Genomic DNA, 25,193 nt, shown 5'->3' on the forward strand with positions numbered 1-25,193 from the left:
CTGAATTTAAAAAATCAAATTTATTGACAACTCTGCATTTAAAGAGGTTCCGCAGCAGCTGATGGCAGGTCATACAAGGGGAGTGTGGACCAGTTTGCCCAGCCTAAGGGCTACTGAAGCTAGCTTCATATGTATTAGATAGGGGAATGATGAGCAGGCTTATCACTGTGATCTTTGACTGATCTGTGATATTGAGGTTGACTGTCCCTTTAACAGCTCAGGAAGGGGCTGCACTGGGAGGAGGGAGGGAGCTGCCTCTGTCTGGTTTGTTTGCAGACGGATCTGCTTTATACTCTGATCTCCCATACACTGATCTCTGGATCTCCAGATTTGTCTGATTGCTGGATCTCTAGACAGTACACCTTGGACATAGCATGTAATTGCTGTCTAGCTACAGAGACATGGACCGGGCTAGCCTCACCGGGGGGCACCGAGGGGACCCGGGGCAGCTCATCCATAGATCCCTGGACTTCAAGATCCAGGGGGCGCAGTGCTACAAGGACAAGAAGTACCGGGAGGCCATCGGCAAGTACCACCGGGCGCTGCTGGAACTGAAGGGTCTCCCGGGGGAACAGGACACCGGGCGGGACACTGCTGGTGATACCCAGCAGCCACCCCCTATACCCGGACAAGGGATGTTAACGGAGGAGCAGAGAAGGGCGGTGGAGAGTATTGAGGTGGATTGTTACAATAGCCTGGCAGGTGGGTGCTGGGCATGATGCTGGCTTGACATGACACATCTGTACACAAATAGCTGTATTACCATGCCCATGTTATTGAAGTGTGTGGTCATCTCTCAGTGCAGGCTGTGAAGTCCTCTAACATGATACGATGGTATATGTCTGTGCATAATAAAGATTGCATTTCTTATATGTAACAGAGAATAATGCCCCCTGTGCAAAATTACCTGGGTGTGATGCCCACCAGTGCACAGGCGGATTAATATTTCTTTCTCCATGCCAACCATTTTTTTTAATGTAAATTCTGAGAGATATTTTGTATTGTTTTGAACCAAAATATATAGTGATTGTAACTAATAGAGGAGAAAATGCATCAAATGGTGTACTACGTACTCTGCAAAACTACTTCGTCTTAAGCCACGTATGTATTTCATGCAGTGTATAGTAGTGTTTTTGTGCCAAGGATTGACCATTTTTACTGACATCTATTTTTCTTACTAACAAATGAACATTTGACCTATTGTTTACTGCCAGCACATTTACTGACCTTTTGTTAAATGCTTTAAAATTGATACCTTTGGGATTATTTGACTTATTTTTTTTTAGCATACTGCCACCAGTGGGGCAATATATGTCCACAGTGTCAACAACATTGTAGAGGGGAATATAACTGTTTACAGATACAGTATTTTACTGCAAGCCAGAAATAAAGTGCACTGTGGGTGACTTTGGATCACCTCTCCAGGACTTGGTTTCACTGTATTATGCCTCACTCACATTGTCAATGCTGTTGTTTAGTGTTCTCGTTGTGGGAATTCTCTTGAACAAACATTTTTGATATTGAAATAGTAGAGGACAGCTCTACTTCCACCATTGCCAGTCAGAACATGTATTAGTTCCACCTGAGCTGATATATGAAGAAGGTACCAAACTACATACAATGCAGATAATTTGTTCCTCCTTTAACACACTGCTAAATATGATACCCTTATAACTGGACCGGTTAGAATTCATCTCCCTTCTGATTGACAGCAGGGGTGGGTGGAGGTCTTACATCCTTTCATAAATTCTAGCTTGCTTCTCAGATCAAGATTCCACTGTTTGTAGCCAGACCCAAGAGTGATTATCCAATTCATTCACTGAGCTGACATTGTGTATATGTTCATTGTTTATAATATATATATATTGCACTGCCAGCTTGGTATTTCAGGTTTAGGTGGGCAAGTAGACATACAGCTAGTGAAGGGTGCCTATTAAAATGATTGATTGATTATTACATTTATGGGCACATTGTTACTATATAATGGAAATGATAGTGTCTTGACTCTTGTAAGTGTAACTGTTTTGGAAAACCCACTTGGGACATTAACTGTCACTAAACTCATGTAATGTCTTTTCTCTGACCTAATAATTGCTGCCACCATATTGCAATACTGCTGGCCATTAAATTGTTTTTTTCGTGTTGTAGCTGCATAGATCGGTGAAAAGGCCGCTGATCAGCAGGCTTGAACAGACAGCTGGGCAGTAGACTTCCCCTGTAATTCAGGGCAATCCTGAGGTTTATCTCACTATTCTGTAAACCGCTGATAATCTAACTGGTTCCTGGAACTGGGCATAGAATAGCTTCACTTCTCTCTTTACAGAAAACTTGGTCAATTTTTGTTGTAGACTTACACCTGCAGATGAATGTAATTTCTCAACCATTTCTACAACTTTCTATTTTTGGACTGATGACTGCTTCATGTTGGCTCCAGAGTGAGATTAAGGCTATACTTGGCTCTAGTGTGGTCACTCCAGCCCTTCTCCTAGCCTCACAGAAACGTGCTTCAATCCTGTAAGACTGTATGTTGTGCTGATTTAGCATGGAACAGCTTTTATGTGGTAGATTTATAAAGAATGCTATATGTTATCTGCCTTGATTTTTGATGTGTGATAGTGACCAGGGGCTGGGGGCCCATAGTGTGTTGCCTTGGGCTGGGTCACTGGGCTGACTACATTTTTAATTTACTTTTAAATGTACCTGACAGGCTGCTGAGCCTGACCTCGTCCCTCTGGCTAAAATTTGCCAGCCAGCCACTGATGGCGACAGTAACAAGGTGAAACACAAACTTATATGAAGTTTGCACAGTCTGTGAAAGGATATGTCCTCTTCAAAGTGCAGCCCTTCACACGCTTAAGTCTTCATTCTAGGACCCCTTTTGCCAATGCAAATGCTTCTTGTGTGCCAGGTGGACCTCTAAGTAAATCTCTCATTTACCCAGTAGGACCCAGCATGCTGAGCTGGCAGTGGTGATTTGTTCTTTTAATTCTTTTAATTACATTTGAAAATTCAGGCATAGTACCTGCTGGCACTGGAACCTTCAAATGCAATTACATTTTGGAAAATAACAAGATGCGTGTGTGTTGGGCAGAGGGGGAGGGGGTGACCTTACAAAACACTACTTTAAATTTTAATGTCTTTGCCAACTACACTGCAGAAGAAGAAGTATTTCAACTTCTGTATTGGCAGTAGCGAAAAACAAGACTTATTAGGCAACTTTGTAAAATAAGGGAAGACAATAAAACAGTGGCAGGACATACTTGGTCTCGGCACCTCCTGCTGGTGGCTGGTATACACTTTCAGAAGGAGTCTTGTCTGGTTGCTTGAAACGGGGGAGTGCTGGTCTGCAGGCCAGACCATTGATTCTTACCTTTGCGGGGCAAGGGAGCAGGCAGAGGAGAGGGGTGATGGTCCTGGTACTGCTGCTCTCCGTGTTAGTGACAGGTGCAGGGAGTTTGGTGCTTTGCCATAATCCCAACACAGAGAAGCTGCAACGCTACAGAATGTAAGAAGCCTGCAGAGTGTGCTCAAGTTAATTCCGATTCTTATAAACATCCCCTTCTCCCCATTGTCGGCCAATTATGAAGGGAAGTGTGTTTCATTTAAGTCCCCAGTGACACCTGCTTTCAGAGTGTGGTGACTGGGGAAAGAAAAACATTAAATGGGAGACATGATGTTACTCATTCAGTGTTTTGGGCACCCCAAAACATTGGCACTTTACACAACGGCCTGAATTTGCATAATGGTAGGGGCAGCACTGCCAGCAGAGTAGTGGAGAGAGTAGGGGTTGTATTACCTGCCAATACAAGTAGAGTGGAGAGGGAGCACTTGTCTTTCCTATGTGATGAATTGTATTTGTTTTCTTCAAGTTCTACAGCTGACTATGCTAACTACCCGATATAATTCTCAATGTTGGCACTTGCATCATACCCGGTTTTAGTTGTTATTTTATCTACCAATCCACACACTGCAATTGTGTAAGTAAGATTGCAAAGTTATCATTCACTCTATGCCTGTTCAGTTAGAGAAACACCTACCTCCTAACATGGCAACACTCTGCAGAGGAGTGAACATGAGCATGCTGGAAGGATAAGCTAAGCTCTCCAGTTATCTTATCTGTATTATTATTCCCCTCTGTAAGAAAATGTAAGTTTTTGATATATTTGAATGCTAAATAATAGCTTTACTTTAAGATGTGAGATTTCCACCCTCTATTTGCAACATTAGATAAATTAAAACTAGAATGCTCTTTATGTAATGTATATTTATGGTTTAATATGAGTGATTTACAAATCCCATAGGGCTAGATTTACTAAGCTGCGGGTTTGAAAAAGTGGGGATGTTGCCTATAGCAACCAATCAAATTCTAGCTGTCATTTTGTAGAAAGTACTAAATAAATGAAAGCTAGAATTTGATTGGTTGCTATAGGCAACATCTCCACTTTTTCAAACCCGCAGCTTAGTAAATCTGTCCTGGTTAAAAAGGAAGTAAGCAGCACTGGTGTAGATGAATATAATGTTACAACTGTAGTCAAATTCACTCCGAGGCATTAGAGACATAAAGCAGCTCCCTAGTAAACTAGTGAAAATATTTCACAATTATTGTGACTCATGATAAGTGTTAATCAAAATATCTGTCAGATATATGAAAGTTTGAAAAGCTGTTACTTAATAAGATATATATTATGTGTGTAAGCAGGTTGAACAATCATTATCTGTACACGTGTGATATATATCAAGTTTAACAGACTACAGTTGTTTTCTGTGTAAAAATTGTTCGATTTACAGATCGCTGGTGAAAAGATCTTTTGATTAAAATTCTTGCGTGTTTAGGTACATTTATGCACAATGTAAGTTAGTTGTCGGCAGCTGCTGAGGTTAGCTCATGTGATCATTTAGAGCCAATCAAGAATGTATAAAGTGAGAGTATATTCTAGTTTGTCACAATAATCTTCTATAGATCAGTGTTAGCATGCTTCTGCAAGCAGATGGAATGTTTGCACCTTTTCAGTAATACCAAGGAGTATTTACGCTTGCCCAGAAGATGTCTCCTTTAACCAAATCATGCAAACATGTAAAAAGATTACAATGGAAGATACTAGACAGCTGTAACAGTAAATGTTATATGTGTGTGTATGTGATATGTGTGTGTATATAATATCATATTCCTCAGTTTTACACGTTTCTGGAATTCACACTTTTTTCACAGTTCCTTCATTACCCAATGTATTTCACTAGGCTAATATCTTAGAATTTATACGCCTTTTTCTTCTCTTTAATACCACAACATACCTGCTACAAACAATCATAAAAAACATACTGGCAGGTTAATTGGCTGCTATCAAAATTGACCCTAGTCTGTCTGTGTGTGAGTGTGTGTCTATATTAGGGAATTTAAACTGTAAGCTCCAATGGGGCAGGGACTGATGTGAGTGAGTTCTCTGTACAGCGCTGCAGAATTAGTGGCGCTATATAAATAAATGATGATGATGATAGTTTCATAAGAGACCGGCTGAAACGGGTGGCTAGATGGAATGCACAGCTCTAGATGGGAGTACTTTTATGTTATTACAGAAAGAATAAGTAGAAAAATCTTGGCCATCAAAAATCCTTTTTTTTTTTAAAAAAAAAAACCAAAAACGTTTTATATAGCTGGCAACATTGGTGATTTTTTTTTTTTTCTTTGTCTATTTGGTTTTGAACTGGTGGTAAATGACATCAGAAGCTCCTTTAAAGCATACAGTAGTGAATTTGTGCCAATGAAAACTGTGTTTATCAAATAGAAAAGTTTGCGTTCATTACACAAATACTTTGTAACACTGTACTACTTATTACACTGCTTCAGTTTTTGTTGTTGTTGTTTGTCCTTTAAAGTCAGCTGTTGGGGATGTATTGTAAGGCTTTCCGTAGCAGTGTGTTTGTGTTGGATATTTTGTAGTCCATTTAAAGGCACACCTTGTATCCGAGTGGATTTACAGTACAGTGCTTTTGGAACAATATATGGAAAACATTTAGAAGAGACATATCCTGTGCTATGTTGCAATTCACTCCCTCGCACTTCCTGATCCCAGGATACCCCCAGGGAAAATGTATCACAGCGCTGTATTCATTATAAGAGAAGACAGTAACCTAAGTCAAAGGATAACTCCTGCAGTGTTTACTCCTGTGACAGCGTGTTACCATCGGTCATAGGAAGTCCCACCTGTTTCCTCTGCATTCCACAGAGAATTCCTTACGCTGTGGTCTCAATAGGCTTCTTTTCTCTTCCAGCTAGATTTCATCAGTAACACTATTGATAGGGCTCAGGTCTATAAATATTCTGATTCCCTGAGTGAATAGCACAGGCTTGGACAAAGTTTTCCAAATGTATGTTCCCTTCAATTTGGCAGGAGCTTCCAAGCAATTTAATTTTTTTTATTTTTTTAAGGTGTGGTTATGTACGTCGCCCGTTTAATACCATACCTTCCCAACATTGCAGGTAAAAGCAAAAGTGAAAAAATGGGGCCACTAGGTACAGCTGCCCATTTATGCCACAATCTATACAGACATGCCATTCTCTGGGCAACTATACCCACCTTTCCATAAGGCCACTTTTCAAATAAATAATCCCTGCAAATTGTATCAGTCCCACAAAATCAGGACCATTTGAGCTGTAGGTAGCATGGCATCATACCTTGCAATGGAGGCTGTATAATTAACTAGTAAGTTAATCATTATACTTCGGAAATGTCCAGCATATTATACCAGCTGGTGCCCATTACTTAACCTCCTGGCATCCCCACTCCTTTTCAGTGGATCTACTGGGAACTGTTAGAACTGACTCAATTCCAGGCGTCTGGAGTCTCTTGAAGTTTTTGTTCACATGCTCAAAATGAGGACTAACCGAGCACTTGTCATTATGGAGCGTGAAGAACTAGACATGATTGCGGCTTCAGTTATTTTCTGTGTTTCTTCAATGTTTTTACGGGACAGTTGTTTACGTGGAATTAGTTTAGCACAGGGATCAATGAACCTTATGTGACTTTTACCTGGCTGTAAACAGTATAGCTCAGACAGGGCTAACAAAACACCCCAGTGCCCAAGTCCATATTGACAGTAAGCGCTCTCTGAAAGGTGATTGTGGAATAGCAGTCTGGCCTCATACCCTAATGTACAGCCTTGCATGTTACATTTAATCATTTACACAGACATTCACTAGGTATATTCCAGTCTTTTAAAAGATCTTCACATCAGACATTATAAGAACAGACTAACAGACAAATTGGTAAGGGCGCCCTCCTTGCAAGCCGACCCTTACCTGTCAAGTTTCAATTATTAAAGGAAATGTATTATTGTGGGGGGCAGAGTTGGGGGCTGTACTTAATGCATTTAATGAGTAAACAGAACAGTGGGTTTATTAAACGCATTCAGAGTAGAACACCTGTGGAATGATGAAACTGAACCAGAATGGAAACGAATGACATCTTTGGCACAATTTACCATGACTTGGTTCGGTCCTCACAAATGTATTCTTCTTATTGTGAGACCAGTGGCTACAGTGCTATATAGAGTATGTAAATATAACTTACAAAGTTATGCACTATGGGCCTTTATTAAGGGGAGTAAGATTTCTCCTGGACAAACCATGGTACAATGCAAGGGGTGCAAATAAGTTTATTATTTCGTGCATAAGTTAAATACTGGCTGTTTGTTTTTTCATGTCGCTTTATTTTTACACCAAAATTTTAAAGTTGATCTAAGACATTCCCTACCCCAAATATAAATCTGTCCCCACAGTTTAAATTTACCTCCCCCTCCAATGCAACATGGTTTTGCCCAGGTACAATGTTACTCCTTTTTTATGCTTTGCTCTCCTTAATGACAGGAGCGATACCCACACCAGCATATTTCACATATTTATGTGATCTTACTGGCATGTTTTACCACTATGGTGACTATATTAGGGCGTGTACACATGAGCTTTTTAGATGTGTCCATTATCAGTTGTCGTTTGCTGTGTCCGGCCACTTGTTGAATGCAGCTAAAAATACAGATCACAGGCTCCTATTAGACTTGGTTATTGTATACAGCAGTGTTTTTCTTTTTTTTTTTTTTTTTAAAGGTTGATGGACCAAGGGCCCTGCATGCTCTATTTTTGGACATCAATTATCTGAAAACATATCGGTTGGTATTCAAAGTATCTTTTATTTGACGCTGTGTGTGTAATGTGGTTGACACATCACTTAAATAGATGCACATATAAATGCCTGGGTGTATGATTCCCTGCCTGTAGGAAGCTTTTTCTTTTCTTTTTCTTTTTTTCTTTTTCTTTTTTGCATTTGCAAGGGCATGTAATATATTACCTAGAAAGCATTGGGTGTAGGCTTTCCAGGTTTTTGTGTAATTTAGAGCACTGTGCCTAAAATATACTTAAATTTAAAAATTACCAATATTAACCATACTTGCCAACTCTCCTGAAATATCCGGGAGACTCCCGCATTTTGCGAGAGTCTCCCGGGCTCCCGGGGGAGTGTGGCAATCCCCCGCATCTGGATAATTCTGCCCACTTCACTAGGAAGAATTAAGTCCCAAATGCCGCGATTCCCGGTGAATCGCGGCGTTTGCCCCCCCCCCCCGCTGTCAAATGACGCATTTTGCGTCATCACGTCATGGGGGCGGGTCCAAAATGATGCATTTGGAGCCCCGCCCCCTCGTTACGCCCACCTCCTCTGCAGGCTCCCGGATTTCACCAACAGAAAGTTGGTAAGTATGATATTAACCAATATCCTGCACTGCCTCTGGCATTCCTTAAAATATACGCTAGTGTCACGATTATCGGTGGTAATCGAGTGATCGGTGCTGTAAACACTGACACTCTTTAATCCTACAGAATTATTCCTATAGTGAACACAGCGACCAAGAACAAATAGCGGCTTACTAGTAAAAAGACAGAGTGTAAATCAGAAGAGAGGGGATCGCGACTGTTGGAAAAGATGTCACTTACAGGCGCGACTTGCAAAGTTCAGAATTTAAAATGGCAACGCACGGACCCAGGTAAGTATTACCTTTACGTTACCAGTTAGGGTTAGGGGTAGGGTTCTTAACCATAACTCCTAACTCCTAACCCTAACCGGCAACGTAAAGGTAATCCTTACCTGGGTCCGTGCGTTGCTGTTTTAAATTCTAAACTTTGCAAGTCGTGCCTGTTGGTCGCTGTGTTCACTATAGGAATAATTCTGTATGATTAAATAGTGTCGTGTTTACAGCACCGATCACTCGTACTACACCCACGATTTTAGCCTAACCAGGAAAATAATGTTAATGTAATGTGATAATTCCTATAGAAAATTAAGTTGCTTTGGATTATATGGTTTACAGCAGATCACTGTATGTAAGCAAACCAAGGGTAATTTATGTGCATGCTTCAGATGCCTGTTCCCTCACATTGCCTGATTTGTTTATTTAGAGACACCCTGGTGTCACAGAATCAGCAATCAGCCTTTGTCTATTGCCCAGTTGAAAATTAAACAGATCCTAATTTATTGGGAAATTCCTTTGTCTAAAAATAACCATCTTTGGTGTCGCTACAATTTCAAGGCTATTTATTCTTTATGAGAAATATAATATATCAAATCTGTACTTTCCATAGTGCACGTTTGAATAGATCTATCTATAGATTTGTAAGTGCTGCAATTAACATAATTATGTTTCATATGTATATGTGCAGTAGTTGAAGCGGAAATGTAGAAGTGCTGGCATGGAACTTTCACTTTGAAATTAACGGCAGAGGGCCGCCTAGGCCCATTGAAGGTTTAGGGATTTTAATAGAGTGAAATTAATTTTAGGTGCATTTTAACACTATATAGTATAACATAAAACATATTAAATGATACAAGGCTATCCACCCTGTGTCCCTCACCTCTCCTGTGTCCATTTACATTTCCTCTATGTCCCTCCACCTCTCTCTTATGTGTCCTTTTGTGTACTTACATTTTCCCTAATATCTCCATATTATAATAAAACTTTCCAAAATATCCCCATATATCTTCCATGTTACCCTTTATCTTTCCCTTATCGAGTTCCTTTCTCTGTTCCCCTATGTACATTGCAGGTATCCCACTCTCTCCATCCCTACCTGGTCTCCCCTGTGCCTAACATCCTCCTTCTCCCTTACTCCTTGTTCTGCTCTCTATCCCTGTTCCTGCTCCTATTATTTCCTCTCACTAGTGAAGTCACCCTGTGCCCCTCCATCATCACAATGCACCCTCCGTTCTTTACTTGCCTTTCTTTGACCACCTTTTCATCTGTTTTCTTCTCTTCCTCTTCTTCCTTTCTTCTGTGTCCAGGCTCCTCCCTACTCCATTCTCGCTGACTTTTGGTTGTGACGCCATCACGTCCTGACAGTTGGCGAGAATAGAGCAGGGAGCCACCAGATACAGAACCGGTGAACAAACAGGGAAGGCAAATGGAGCAGAGTGCCTCTCAGGCATGGTGATCGTCTGCTTTTCCTACCCCGCTTTTCACCGGCTCTGGCTACTTGCAAGGAAGTGGGGCAAAGATGTTCCGGTATGTCATATCACCACATGACTCCCCACTTTGAGACCTGCATATGTGTGGAAAATCACACCATATTTAATGCTACATCTCTGATATTTGTGGTACCATTATTAGAACTATTCTTGAACAAAAGGCAATGAAATGGCTGTAAAACAGATCAGCATACCAGCACACCTCTTACTGTGATGACACAGAGAAGGGGGGTTCATCAATAAAGAAAGTTTTTAAAGGTGCTCAAATGAACTCTGTTCTTGTGGTCAGTCTTCAACCGATGAATTGTCCATACCAGCTTGTCCGCCCAGGTGGAAGATTACATACAAGAGTACATGAGTGTGCTATTACCTTTTCTGTGTTTTATTTCTGTTATCAAATTATTAACAGCAGGCTGTTAAATAATGCACTTCCACAACAACATGCCCAGGAGGGTCTTGTAGTGACAATTGGTAAAATAAATGCCATTGGCTATGAGACCTAAGTTGTATAGCAGTGCTCCTCTCATCACAATCTATTTCTATAGCACAAATAATTCCGCAGCGCTGTACAGAGAACTCGCTCACATCAGTCACTGCCCCATTGGAGCTTGCAGTCTACATTCCCTAACCCACACACACACACATACGCGTCAATTTGATAGCAGCCAATTAACCTACCAGTATGATTTTGGAACGTGGGAGGAAACCCACGCAAACATGGGGAGAACATACTCCACACAGATAAGGCCATGGTTGGAAGTCGAACTCATGACCCCGATGCCGTGAGGCAGAAGTGCTAACCATTAAGTCACCGTGCCAACCACCTGATGATACATATTACAAAAATTGTTTGACCCCCCCTCTTTCTTTTTTTTTTTTTTATGTTTGTGGAATTTTCTGGATAATAGGTCCAATACTTACTTTTTTTCTAAGTGGTTATTTTTCTCAAAGCAATCTTTTCATTTGTATGCGTATTTTATTAACACCACTCTAATACAAATGTAGAGCACATGCAGACATTGTTTTTTAATTACATGGCAAATAAGCAGTTATATTAAAACATTTGTAAGTGCTGTATTTCAATCACAATTCAGCAGAATAAAGTTAAAACACAGCAAAACATTACAAATATGCACCCAAGTGTGATACAGAGAGATTCAACTATCCTGCATGAAAGTTCCACTGGAATATATTTTCTAATGTTGGCAACTAAGGACTCATTGTTTTACCTGGATGTGGTCCTATTTCAGACACTGGAAATGTCGGTAGGCTACATGCCCATACTTCCATTCTGGTAACAGGTTAGAAATGTCCATCAGTGTGATTGTTGACATTCACAATGCCGACATTATAAGAGCAATGCTGGTTTGACCAGATTCTGTTAATTTTGCAATTTAACTTCACCCCAATATGTGGGGCCAGCCCCAAGGTTTGTCTGTTTACACTGGAAGAGAGTCTGGATCAGCTACTCTTCAAATACCTATATTTACTCTGGTCTCCCTGGCTAAGGTTATTCTTGCTAGGAGATGGATGGCATCCGAGCCGCCTGGTGTTATCCACTGGACCAATCTAGTCACAGAAGTCTGGAAGCGTGAGTTGCACATGTATGAAAGCATTAAGGCCATGCACAAGTATCCTAAGGTGTGACACCACTCGTACGGTTCTCAATTTGTTGTTCACACCCATCAGGATGATTTGGTAGGGATAGGGGGATCATCAGTTGGGTAGTTAGCCCTCAACCCTGCACAGCTTTACTTTACTCTGATAGGTTTGACATGGAGTGTTTACCCTTTAAAACGTTTAACATTATATAGGTGGAAATTAGACTTTTAGTAGCCATTATAATTTAATTAGCATTCTTGATCAATAGATTTCCTAAGGTCTCATAGAATCTTGTGAACCACTGAAATTATTATCTGCTATTACTAGCGACTAGATTAGATAAGTAGTTTAGTTAGACAGGATGTTTTTTTCAGTTCATTTTATTTTCTGCATTGTATGAAAAACCTCATTAAAAATACTTTATTCAACATGTGGGAGCAAGGGTCCGATTTCAACAAGGGCCCTTTCTGTGCAGAGTTTGTATACTCTCCCCCTGTTTGAGTGGGTTTCTTTGAGGTGCTCCTGTTTCCTCCCACAGTCTAAAAACTTACTGGTAGGTAATTGGCTGCTGACAAAAACTGACCTTAGTTTGTGTGTTAGGGAATTTAGACTGTAAGCTCCAATGGGACAGTAACTGTTGTGAATGATTAAATATTCTGTATACAGTGCTTCACAATAATAATACACTTAAGTGCCTACGCAGATAACCAGAAGATTGGGGATACCTCTAAGCCGTGCATGTTGATATGAAACTGGATTATTAAAGTGTGACACTCGGAGGTAAACATTAAAATGGTTTATAATAATGTTATTTCTATAAATAAAAATAGCACTTGCAGAAATCATATGCATCACAAATAATTCATTATGGTTCAGTGGTTTCAAGGCAGGAAAGGGAATTAAAATGCATATATAAATGGAGGTATCTGTTCAGGTTCTTGGTCACACTTCTGTAAATCCAAATATCTTTCAGGATTATTAACTTAACAATGATCAAGCAGAGCTAGGAGCGTTAACTCTTTCACAGCCAAGATAGGCCAACTGGGTAACTCTGCCACTGCTAAATCATAAGGAGAGCATACAGCACAGGCCGGCCTTTGTGATGACTTCGTTTTAGAACGTTGGTCTCCATGATTCTTTCAATAAGTTTACACCACATAACAGTGTTTAGGTTTCCTTGGTATATTCAAAACCTAATTGCACAGGATATCAATAATAATAATAATATTATTGTAGCATTCTGGAAACTAGGTAAGGCTAAAGAAAACCTGCATTGGAGGAAGTCATTTTGTGGGCTGAACTGACATTCATGAGAATGAAGCCTGTCAGTCACTAGAAGTGGTAACATCACTGATTTTTCCTTTCTCCTGTTGTGGGCTGAGCGATCATTATACCTGCCTTAGTTGTGTAGGCAACAGCTGCTCTTTATTATTGTAGATTTGTAAGGTGCCATAGCGTTCTGCAGCGCCATACAGTAGGAAAAATGTGACATACATAAAACAGTACATACATAAAACAAGGACATACAAGGCAGACAAAATAAATGCAGACATGAAAATAAAGGGTAAGAAGGACTCTGTTTATTAGAGAGCTTACATTGTAAGTGGAAGAGGGCACAGCTTAAACAAGAAGAGCGAGTATTATTATTAATATTATTATTAATTTTTATTTATAAGGCGCCACAAGGTGTCCGTAGCGCCGTACAGGGACAAACAAATTACAATACAATGGGAGACAGCACAGTACAGTAAACAGTAACTCAGTAAGCTCAATGCACAGCTAGAGAGGGCGGGGAAGGGGGAGGGAGGATCCGCAAATGACGGGGCCCAAGAAGGGGCGCGGAAGACAGGGAGACCCCCAGAGGAGGGAGGAGGGAGCGAGAGGGGATGGGGGTGGAGGACCCTCGAGGAGGAGGGCTAAGTAGCTGGAGAGCAGAGTTAGAAGTGGTGGAAACAGGAGGAGAGATGGCCCTGCTCAGAGGAGCGTACAATCTAAGGGGAGGGGTGGACAGACAGAGAGCCGCAGGGGTGAGAGTAGGGAGATGGAGGCAGAAGATAAGGTAGGAAGTTAAGTGGGAGACTGAAAGGCTTTAAGAAAAAGGTGGGTTTTTAGGGCCCGTTTGAAACTGGACAGATTAGGGGAAGTTCTGATGGAGGGAGGGAGCTTGTTCCAGTGGAGGGGGGCAGCGCGGGCGAAGTCTTGGATACGCGCGTGGGAGGAGGTTATAAGGGGGAAGAGAGGCGACGGTCAGAGGCAGAACGGAGGGGGCAGGATGGAGCATGAATAGAGAGGAGGGTGGAGATGTAGGGTGCAGTGGAGTTGGCAAGGGCCTTGTAGGCGAGTGTGAGGAGCTTAAAGAGGATTCTGAAGGGTAATGGGAGCCAGTGAAGGGCTAGGTAGAGGGGGGAGACAGAAGAGGAGCGGCGAGAAAGGAAAATAAGCCTAGCGGCAGTGTTAAGAATAGCTCGAAGGGGAGCGAGATGAGAGTGGGGGTGTTATGTTCCTGCCCTTAGATTTGCCCTCATTCAAGATGGCCGTGATTGCCTCATGAAGTTTCCATCTTGGATCTCTGATATGAACTTGCCCTTACAATAGCCCTTATCCAAGATGGCCAGAACTGTCTCAGGAAGATTCCATCTTGGATCTCATTTCCTGTTTGGGCCTAGAAAAGGCACTTCCTGTTATGCAGCCTTTTGCTCGAGTATTGTGTTTGTGTCTGAACCAGATGCTTCCACAGAACCTTGCTCCCGTGTGATTTGGAATACAATTACTTGGTACCTCTACAGGATATTTATCCTGTTGATACTTTGGACTTGCTTGCTGGACATTTAAGATTTATTTCTGTATCAAAATAAATCCTGTTTACTACAGTATTACCTGACTATTGGGTTCCGTTTGTAATACCAGAAGTGTGACAGGGGGAGGCCAGTGAGGAGGAGGTTGCAGTAGTCCAGGTGGGAGATGATCAGAGAGTGGATAAGGCATTTGGTGGCATCTTGGGAGAGGAAGGGCGGATGCGAGCGATGTTACGCAGCTGGAAGCGGCAGGATTTAGCAAGAGAGAGGATGTGGGGGCCAAAGGAGAGAGAGGAGTCGAGGATGACACCAAGGCAGCGAAGTTGGGGGACAGGGGAGATAGAGGTGTTGTCGACAGTGATGGAGAGGTCAGATGGGGATGAGGTATGAGAGGGAGGAAAAACTATGAGCTCAGTTTTGGCGAGGTTAAGTTTGAGAAATCGAGAGGACATCCAGGAGGAGATGGCAGAGAGGCAGGTGGACACCCTAGAGAGGAGGGTGGGAGAGAGGAGAGGAGAGGTATAGTTGAGTGTCATCAGCGTAAAGGTGGTAGCTGAAGCCGAAGGAGCTGATGAGTTCACCCAGGGAGGAGGTGTATAGAGAGAAGAGTAAGGGTCCCAGAACAGAGCCCTGAGAGACCCTGACTGGAAGGGTGGACGGGGGGGGGGGGGAGAGAGACCCAGAGGTGGTGACAGAGAAGGATCGGTCAGTAAGGTAAGAGGTGAACCAGGACAGGACTGGGCCGGAGAGGCCGAAAGACTGCAGGGTGTGAAGGAGGAGGGGTGGTCAACGGTGTCGAAGGCTGCAGAGAGGTCAAGGAGGATGAGAAGGGAGAAGTGGCCCCTGGCTTTAGCAGAGAGGAGGTCATTGGTGACTTTAGCCAGGGCAGTTTCAGTGGAGTGGAGGGTGCGGAAACCAGACTGGAGAGGATCAAGGAGGGAGTGTTCAGAAAGGTAGGAGGTGAGACGGCTGCAGACGAGCCTCTCGAGAATTTTGGAGGCAAAGGGGAGAAGAGATATGGGGCGATAGTTCGAGAGAGATGTGGGGTCGAGATTAGGTTTCTTAAGAATGGGGGATACGAGAGAGAGTGTTTGAAGGAGGAGGGGAAAATGCCAGTGGAGAGGGAGAGATTAAAGAGGTGAGCGAGGTGAGAGCAGGTGGTGGGGGAAAGGGAGCGAAGAAGGTGGGAGGGGATGGGATCCAGGGAACAGGTAATGGGGGAGGGGAGGATGAAATGAGAGCATGGACTTCCTCGTCGGTGGTGGGGCGGAAGCAGTGGAGGGGAAGGTGGTTGGGGGGGGAGGACAGAAGAGTGGGAGGGGTGGAAGAGAGAGTGGAGGAGGAGATTTCAAGTCGGATGGCCTCGATTTTAGAGGAGAAGAAGGAGGCGAAATCGGAGGCAGTCAGGGAGGAGAGGGGAGGGGGGCCAGGAGAGTGCTGAATGTGGCGAAGAGGCGGCGGGGGTTAGAGAACTGGGAAGAGATGAGGGATTTAAAGAAAGATTGTTTAGCGGAGAGCGGAGGTGAGGGTGTGATTGTAGAGGGAGACCGCCTGTTTGGGGCAGGCCTGGGAGGAAAGGGGAGAAAGGAGGGTATCGAGAGAGGAGGACAGAGAGGCAGGGTCAAGAGCGTCGAGGTTGCGTATGGACAGAATAGGTTTGGGCAGGGGGAGGGGAGCAGGAGAAGAGGAGAGAGAGAGAAGGAGAGGAGATGGTGGTCGAATAGAGGAAAGGGAGACATGGAGAAGTCGGAGAGACTACATAGGTAGGAGAAGACAAGATCAAGGGAGTGACCAAGGCAGTGGGTAGAGTAGGAGGTCCATTGGGTGAGACCAAGGGAGGAAGAGAGGGTGAGCAGTTTGCTGGAAGCAGGGTCGGTGGGGTTCTCGATGGGGAAGTTAAAGTCACCGAGAATGATCGAGGGGAGGTCGGAGGAGAGGTGGTGAGGAAGCCAGCTAGCAAAGTTGTCAAGGAAGAGGGAGGTGGGGCCAGGGGGGCGGTAGATGACAGTGATGCGGAGGTGGATGGGGTAGAAGAGGCGGATGGAGTGGGCTTCAAAGGAGGAGAAGGAGAGGGAGGGTTCAGGAGGAATGACACGAAAAGTACAGGTACAGGTGACACGAAAAGTACAGGGCGGGCACCAGGCCTGGCGGAGTGGGTGACGGAGAGGCCACCATAGGAAAGGACAACAGGGGGAAGTAGTGTCAGAATCGGAGAGCCAGGTTTTAGTAACGGCAAGGTTAAAGGAGTTGAATAGAAAGAGGTTGTGGATAGCAGTCAGCTTGTTGCGGACGGATCTGGCATTCCAGAGGGCACAGGAGAACGGGGGAGAGGAGAGGGGGGAGATGGGGATGAGGTTAGCAAGATGAGCAGCGTGTGGGGGAGGGCGGGGAGGAACGGGAGAGGTAGGGCGGGGGGAGAGTATGGGTATGGAGTGAGAGCGGGGAGGCATAGTAGGGAGAGAGAGTAACAGAACAGTGAGATAGTGGGGACAGTGAAAAACAGGTAAGAACAATGGCAGGAAGACAATGACAAGGTGGAAGACAATAACGAATTAGGGCGTGGAGGGCATGGAACAACAGTACAGTGAGATAATAAGGACAATGAAAACAGGTAAGAATGATAGCAGAACAGTAAGATAATCAGGACAGCGGATAACAGGTAAGAATAAGCAGGGAGACAATAGCAAGATGGAGGACAATAACCAATTAGGGCGTGGAAGGCAAGGAATAACAGAAGGAGAGGTAATAAGGACAATGGAAATAGGCAAGAATAATAACAAGGGCTTATAAGAGTATGGCTAATAATAAGAGTATGGCTTATAGTGGATATTGGGACAGCTGTGAGGGTGTATTAGTGTGAATAGTGTTATCAGGGATAAGGTAAGCTTTAAAAAGTGATTGGGTTTTTAGAGAATGTTTAAAGATTTAAAGGCCGTGGGAAAGCCTGATTGGGTGTGATAGGGAATTCCATAAGTGGGGAGCAGCACGGGAGAAGTCTTGTAGGCGGGAGTGAGAAGTGGTTACCAGAGAAGTGACAAGGTGAAGGTTAGAGGTAGATCTAAGAGGGCGGGAGAGAAAGTATTTTGATATGAGATTTGAGATGTATAAATAGGGTAGTGGTGTTGTTGAGCACTTTGTAGGTAAGGGTGAGTAATTTGAATTTGATTCTGGAGGACACAGGGAGCCAGTGTAGGGATTTAAAAGTGGTGCAGCAGATGTGGAGCGGTGAGAGAGATCAGTCTTGCAAACACGGGGAGAACATACAAACGCAACACAGATAAGGCCATGGTTGGGAATCGAACTCATGCTAACCACTAAGCCACCGTGCTGGCCACAATATAAAATAATGTTGTTTGCGGATGATGTGCTTTTGACACTGTCAATCCTTTGGATATTTCTTCCAAACCTTCTTTCCGAACTAGCATGCTATTGACAGCTGTCTGGTTATAAGATCAATGACACTAAATCCGAGGCTGTGGTATTCGTTGTCCCTGCCAAACGCGCACCTGGAGGAGTCGTTCAAATTTCAGTAGCGCCCTCAGGTAATCCACTACCGATTTAACTACTCCCACCTGGTTGACCGCATAAGTCGAGATTTAAGCAAAATGGCAATCTATATATTTCTATGATGGATTGGATTAATGCAGTAAAGATGAACATCTTGCCACATTTGCTATATTTATTCCAGACATTGCCAGTCCGGGTTCCCCCTTCTATTCTGAAAAAACCTGCTTTGTTGTATTTAACCCTCTTGCCAAAATATAAGGAGGAACAAATTATATGTTATACTGTTTTACTCATTGAACATGTTCTACATTGTCGTCTCTTGAACAAATTGTGAAAATAAAGAGATGTAAAAAAATAAAAAGTAAAGGGTCAATAACAGAGCCATGTGGGACCCCAACAGATAGTGGGAGTGGAGGGGATGATGTGCCAGGGGTAGAAACGCTGAAAGAGCGGTTCGATAGGAAGGAAGTGAAACAGAAAAGAACTGTATCACAAAGGCCTATGGAGGCAACGGTGTGTAGAAGAACAGGGTTATCAACAGTGTCAAAAGCAGCAGAGAGGTCCAGGAGAATGAGTATGGAGAAATTACCATTAGACTTTGCAGTAAGTAGATCATCGATCACTTTTGTGAGAGCAGTTTCAGTGGAATGTCTGGAATGGAAGTCTGATTACAGAGCGTCGAGAATGGAGTGAGAGGATATAAAGTGAGACAGGCGTTTGTACACTAATCACCCAAGTACTTTGGAGGCCAAGCCGGAGGAGAGAAATAGGGAAGTAGTTGGAGAGAGAGGCTGAATCAAGAGATGATTTCTTTAGGATTGATGAGATGAGTGCATGTTTAAAGGATGAATTTATAGTGGAGGAAATCAGGATAGGAACGAGATTTCCTCCAGTGATGCTCTGCAGTGTGGCAGCACTTTTGCAGGTAGTGGGTCTGTTTGGTGTGCCATAGTTAGGGCTTGAATCATCTGAGACTATATGTGGTAGCTGCAGCTGCATTGTCTAGGGCTGAAGTGAGTGTTTTGTTGTAGAAAGAGGTGGCCCGATTAGGGCAGGACAATGCAGAAATAGGAGAAAATAGTTGTTTTAGTGAAGGTAAGAAGTGGATTGGGTTAAGAGTACTTGGGTGTCGTTATGTACGTGTGGATTTGGGTGCATGGGGGAGAACATGAGGTAAAGTGAGGTTAAAGGAAAGGAGGTTGTGGTCAGAGAGTGGGAATGTTAAGTTTGTGAAACTAGAGATGTAGCAGGAGAAGACAAGGTCAAGAGAGTGCCCATCACAGTGGGTGGGAGATGAGGTCCACTGGGAGAAACCAAAGGAAGAAGTAAGTGAAAGAAGTTGTCTGTTTCCAGGACTGGGATAGTCTCTCATAGGAGAGAGCTGCAGGGGATGTAGTGTCAGAGGAGGTGAGTCAAATTTCTCTAATGGCCAGGAGGTTGAGGGATTTAAAAATGAATAGATCATGGATGAATTTAAGTTTGTTACAAACAGATCTGGTGTTCCATAGTGCGCAGGAGAAGGGAAGAGAGAGTAATGGAGATATGTGGATAAGGTTGGTGGGATTGCAAGTACAGGGTGGATGGAAAGGTTTGGGATGGAGCGAGGAGCCTGAGCAGTGAATGGGGATTGTACGGGGTCCAGGGTTATGTGAGATGTCACCAGCAGCCATGAGAAGGAGTGAGGTTGAGAAAGAGAACAGGCGAGGTAGATTTGTGGGTGTGAGGTTTATTTCTGTTTATGTAGTCTGGCGAGTGTGGTGGGTGTAAGAGACGAAACAGTTTTTTTTTCTTTGTTTTTTGCTCTTTCAATCGTTGTCATTTTTATGTGACTACTTATTTGCAGACATGGAGCAAAGGGTCATATACAAAATGGATGGCTATTCTTTATTACTAAAATCTGCATCTGATACACTTTTTGTAAATAGCTTCTTGCTGCTGTCTCCACCTCACCCCTCACACACACACACACACACACACACACACACACACACACACACACACACACACACTTCGCAGCCACTGTCCATGTTCTTATCTTAGCAAATTGGATAACATGGTCAGAATCCAACTACTACTCTAATCTTTAGGGTATTGCCAGTTATCCTATTATGCTGTTTAAATTCCAGATTAGGTTTGCAAAGCTACATCAAACCTAAAGTTCATAGAACACCGTTGCTTTTCAAAGCAATTTTTGTTAGCCAGCTGAAGAACTCTGGCTGTAATTCTATGAAAACACCATAAGTGCATAAGTAGATGCTCAAAGTTCTTTTGATTGCTTTGCCTCTGTAGTAGTGTGTTTTGTACTTTTGTTTAAGTATTCGGTTTGTGATTACATGGTGAAATTAAGAAAATAAATATTGTTGAGAATTAAGAATGCATTCATATGTGTATCAAAGTACAAGGCATTGGGGGCAGCATGGTGGCTTAGTGGTTAGCACTTCTGCCTCACAGCATTGGAATCATGAGTTCGATTCCCGACCATGGCCTTATCTATGTGGAGTTTGTGTGTTTTCCCCATGTTTCCGTTGGTTTCCTCCGGATGCTCCGGTTTCCTCCCACACTCCAAAAACGTACTAGTAGATAAACTGGCTGCTATTAAATTGGCCTTAGTCTCTCTCTCTCTCTGTCTGTGTATGTATGTTAGGGAATTTAGACTGTAAGCTCCAATGGGGCAGCGACTGATGTGAGTGAGTTCATTGTACAGCGCTGCGGAATTAGTGGCGCTATATAAATATCTGATGATTGTCAAGTGCTTTTTAAAATTATGACCATATATATTATAAATACAAGTGAATTATTTTTGTTATAATGGGATTATATATCTCAATGATCAGTCATGTTCTGTAGCCTATTTATAGAGAGTATAGCCTAGCTTCTAATTAAAGCAGGCTCGAGAGCTGAGCATCAGGCCGACGTCTGACCGTAAAGCACTTGGCCATATCTTTTTCGGGATAGCCTGTATGAGTGGTTGGGGAAATGACTGCATGCTGGCTGTTGTCAACTATCCTCCAGTTAAGGGTGTACTATTGCACTTGGCTACTCCGGAGATGTGTGAGCTGCAGACAGGACCGATGGAACACAGTGCCGCAACAGGCGCTGTGCTTATGGAGGCGTCAGGAGAGCTGCCTCTGCCAAAATGTTTTTGTTTTTCTTCTTTTTTGTCTGGTGCAGTCACTTAGTTCAGGAATCTGAACAGGCTCCTATGAACAAGCCCCCAGATCCAAACTGTACTCCAAAACTCCCCCTAATGTCACTCAGCATGCCCCACAGACCTCCGCCACATGTTCCTCAGACCTGCTTCTCCCACCTCCCCCATTTCTCTTACTGGAACCTGCAGAAGAAGAAGAAGGGAGAGCATACGGTGTAAAGCACACTACACTCCCTCATTCTCCAGTATGCTGCATGTCCTGTCTGCATTGTACAGAGGGGGTCACGTGACCAGGAAGTCATCCGTTCATGTTTGGTCATGTCCAATCTGGAGCAGCTGGGTGAGGGCCGTAGTTGAAGGCTTGCTGGACCGATGATGGGCTGTCTGTTGCCTACTATTGCTAGAGGATTTTGTGATCCACTAACTGGGGTGACATTCTATATGATGTATAGTGATTTTATACATATTCTACATTCAAATAATTGCATTTGAATTGAGATGTTTCAATATTTTGACCACAAAGCAAGTAGTATTGTTCTCCATAAAATTTTAATGAATATTTTAATGTAATACATTTACATATATTAAATATTGATGGTAAATATTATTTGTCCTAGGCAGAATGAAAGTTCAGAATACATGGTGTTGATGGGTGTGCCCTACAATAAAATAAGATGCTGTAAACATTAGATAAATCAACAACAGCATTATCTCTGCAGCATAAGCTGGCATGTAGTTAAATGGATAACTCCACCCAAAAGTGAATGTAAATACCAAATATATATCTGTGTTCTTTTCAATCACAAATGCCCCTTCCTCCAGTCATGTCCTTCTGACTACTGGATATCCCAGCTCCAATCCTCTTTCCTCTGATATCTCATTGCTATCCCCCATTACTTGCCCCTTGCCACAGCTACATAATTTTCTGGTGCTATATAAATAAATTATGATGATGATCTGCTCCCATGTTGTGAAAATCTGTTTATCCTGGCAGTTACGAAAAGCCCTAAGACAGCATCATACAATATCGCATCCAATGTTGATGGTTAATTGCTTTGATATAGCATGTGGCCCCAAAACATCCGCAAAATCATGGGTCTATTTACGAACCTCTGAAGAAGTTTATATGCTCTGAAAACTGCAGTTTTTGCTGCATTTGCAAGTTTCAAGGCTATTTATTAATGGAGGTTCAATGGAAAATCCAGTTCCCATAGGTGTCTATAGGAACTGTGATTTTGCCCTATTTATCAAGTTCCAAAATGCAGAACTTGACCCCTGTAGCTATCTGAAGATTACATTCACCATTATAATCTATGGGGGAGAACATCAAAGGAGAAGAATCTTTGGATCCCTCCCTGGCAAACTTTGTGCCCCCCACCATCACACATTCAGGCAGGCCTTTACGGCCCTGTTAGTAAAGTAGTTATGATTGTGATCATTTTACTATAGTTGTTCCCCTGTTTCTGCCGGGCTGCCCCCGATTGTGCCTCCTGTTTGCCCTCCCTTTAGGATGTAAGATCTCACGAGCAGGGCCCTCTTCCCTCCTGTCTCTCTCCCTATTCTTCTGCTCCATCTTCAATGTGCTATGTTTGGATCTTTGAAGTCCTAGTATTTTTTGTTTATTCTGTATGTTTTTACTCTGTATGGTCCACTCTCTATAAATAAAGATTAATAATAATAATAGGTGCACAGCCACATTCTGATGTTTGGAACTGTCCTGTAACATCACTGTGTCTACTTTTGCTGGGTTTTGAGTCTGGTTCGAGATTTGCATGGTGCTAATAGTAACCTATAATAGTCACATTAAAGCTCTGTTTAATAGCATTGACTACCCCCTTCATTGAATTAAACTTTTGTTTTTTCTCTCTTATAATACTATTTGTTCCAGCGTATTATAGGTCTTAAATTAATTATCAGGACTTTCTGGTTTATATGTGTAACTGTTGTAATTCATCATCCTATTTATTACATGGGTATTTGTGTACTTATAAATGTGTGTATACATATCAAATGCACCTGAATGGTAAAGAAAGTCATGCACTCCTCACAGACCTTCAGACATATATGCACTTCTGTATTGATGGATAAACGTGCGGCAAAAATAGGCTCATGTTTATGTTTACAAATGCAAACTGCGTGTGAAAATGCTTAGAGCCGCTATGCATTTGTGCCTGCGTTTTGATATGCAGTTCACAGTAGACTTGAAGTTATGCGATGGACGTATCAATTACCCCTTTATTTTAGTGGGGATTCCAGCATGTGTGCTATATGTAGGAACACCATTGAAATGGTTGGCAGAAGCTCAGTACATTAAAGAACAATGTGGCTGAATGCCTCTCCCCTCAATCAGCCCTAATGCTGAAAGCCTGGGCTGGTCCCCACTATTTTTAGCTAGGAAAACCAGTATGTGGCACCTATTTCAGTATGCCCTTTTAATGCTGTGTTTATGTGACATTCGTTAAGCCTCATGTATTAGGCTGTAATTGAGTAATGATAACTCCCTGAATACAACAGCAACATTCTTAATGATTAGTGTTTATTGAGTGAACCAAAAGCAATTATGTCTTTTGATATATGAACACATAAATATGTTTCATATTACTCATGCTATACATGCTGATATTTCTAGCCATATAATACTTATTCATTAAGGTACTTAACATACTCTAGTAATTGAACTGATATTAGTAAAAATGAAGAGGAAGTGTAGTATTCCTTTGACAGAACACAAGTTTAAATAATTCTCTCTTTCCTCCAATAGCATGTCTTCTGCAAGCAGAGCTGGTGAACTATGAACGGGTTAAAGAGTATTGTCTGAAGGTTCTCAAGAAGGAAGGAGAGAACTTCAAGGCCCTGTACAGATCTGGAGTTGCTTTTTACCACCTGGGAGACTACGATAAAGCACTCTTCTACTTGAAGGAAGCTAAAAGCCGACAGCCAACAGGTACTGTTGAGTTGAAGTTCAATCTGATGATAACCTTTTGAGAAATGGATCAGTAATTAGTGGGGAAATTGCCTACTGTGCATAAGTCACAATTGGATCCTCGTAGCAAAACATTGTCCTAGGTCAGGTTTTCTTGACAGTGGTCCCCTCAAGTACCTGCAATCCATCCATCTACCTCCACCATTGATGGCAGGTAACCAGAACAGAACATCGCCATCCCAACGGGTTGGATGGAACAGAAGCTCCATCTTGTATTTCCACAAGGGATTGTAGAACGCTTTGTCTAAGTTATTTTTAAATGTCTCTTCCAGCCGGTAGTTGGAGGTTGACTGGCTGCAGACTGCTAGGTATCCTATATACTCTGTACAGGTTCATGCTTATTAATAATACATAGTAATAATAATAAGCATGTTATGTTATAATATTTGCCCACTTTATCATGTATTAGAAGCCTTTTACTTATTGATTTGAGAGATGCATAATGCATTGTGTGACAATTGTATTGAGAAATACTTTATTACTCTTTTAATTGACTACAGTCTACAACCCCAATCAAAAGAGTGAATAATTAGGCTGTACAAAAGTGGGTAGGAGAAAATTACACATGGAAAAATAATCCATGTCTCTGTCTTTTTATTACGAAAAAAAAATAAAAAATCCCTTTTTTTTTTACTTTGATTAGTTCTTTT

General features: G+C 42.5%; 1 protein-coding gene across 1 annotated transcript in view; it reads left to right on the forward strand.

The window, feature by feature from the left end:
- The first annotated feature begins 246 nt into the window (after positions 1-246).
- The window catches only part of TTC9 (tetratricopeptide repeat domain 9), a 30,063-nt gene continuing 5,116 nt past the window's right edge, over positions 247-25,193 (forward strand). Inside the window, exons 1-2 of the mRNA XM_075192944.1 lie at positions 247-702; positions 24,322-24,504. Coding sequence (XP_075049045.1) covers positions 402-702; positions 24,322-24,504 — 484 coding nt within the window. The 5' untranslated portion in view covers positions 247-401. The remainder of the gene's footprint in view (positions 703-24,321; positions 24,505-25,193) is intronic.

The sequence above is a fragment of the Mixophyes fleayi genome, chromosome 12, assembly GCF_038048845.1.
Source record: "Mixophyes fleayi isolate aMixFle1 chromosome 12, aMixFle1.hap1, whole genome shotgun sequence".
Taxonomy (NCBI): Eukaryota; Metazoa; Chordata; class Amphibia; order Anura; family Limnodynastidae; genus Mixophyes; species Mixophyes fleayi.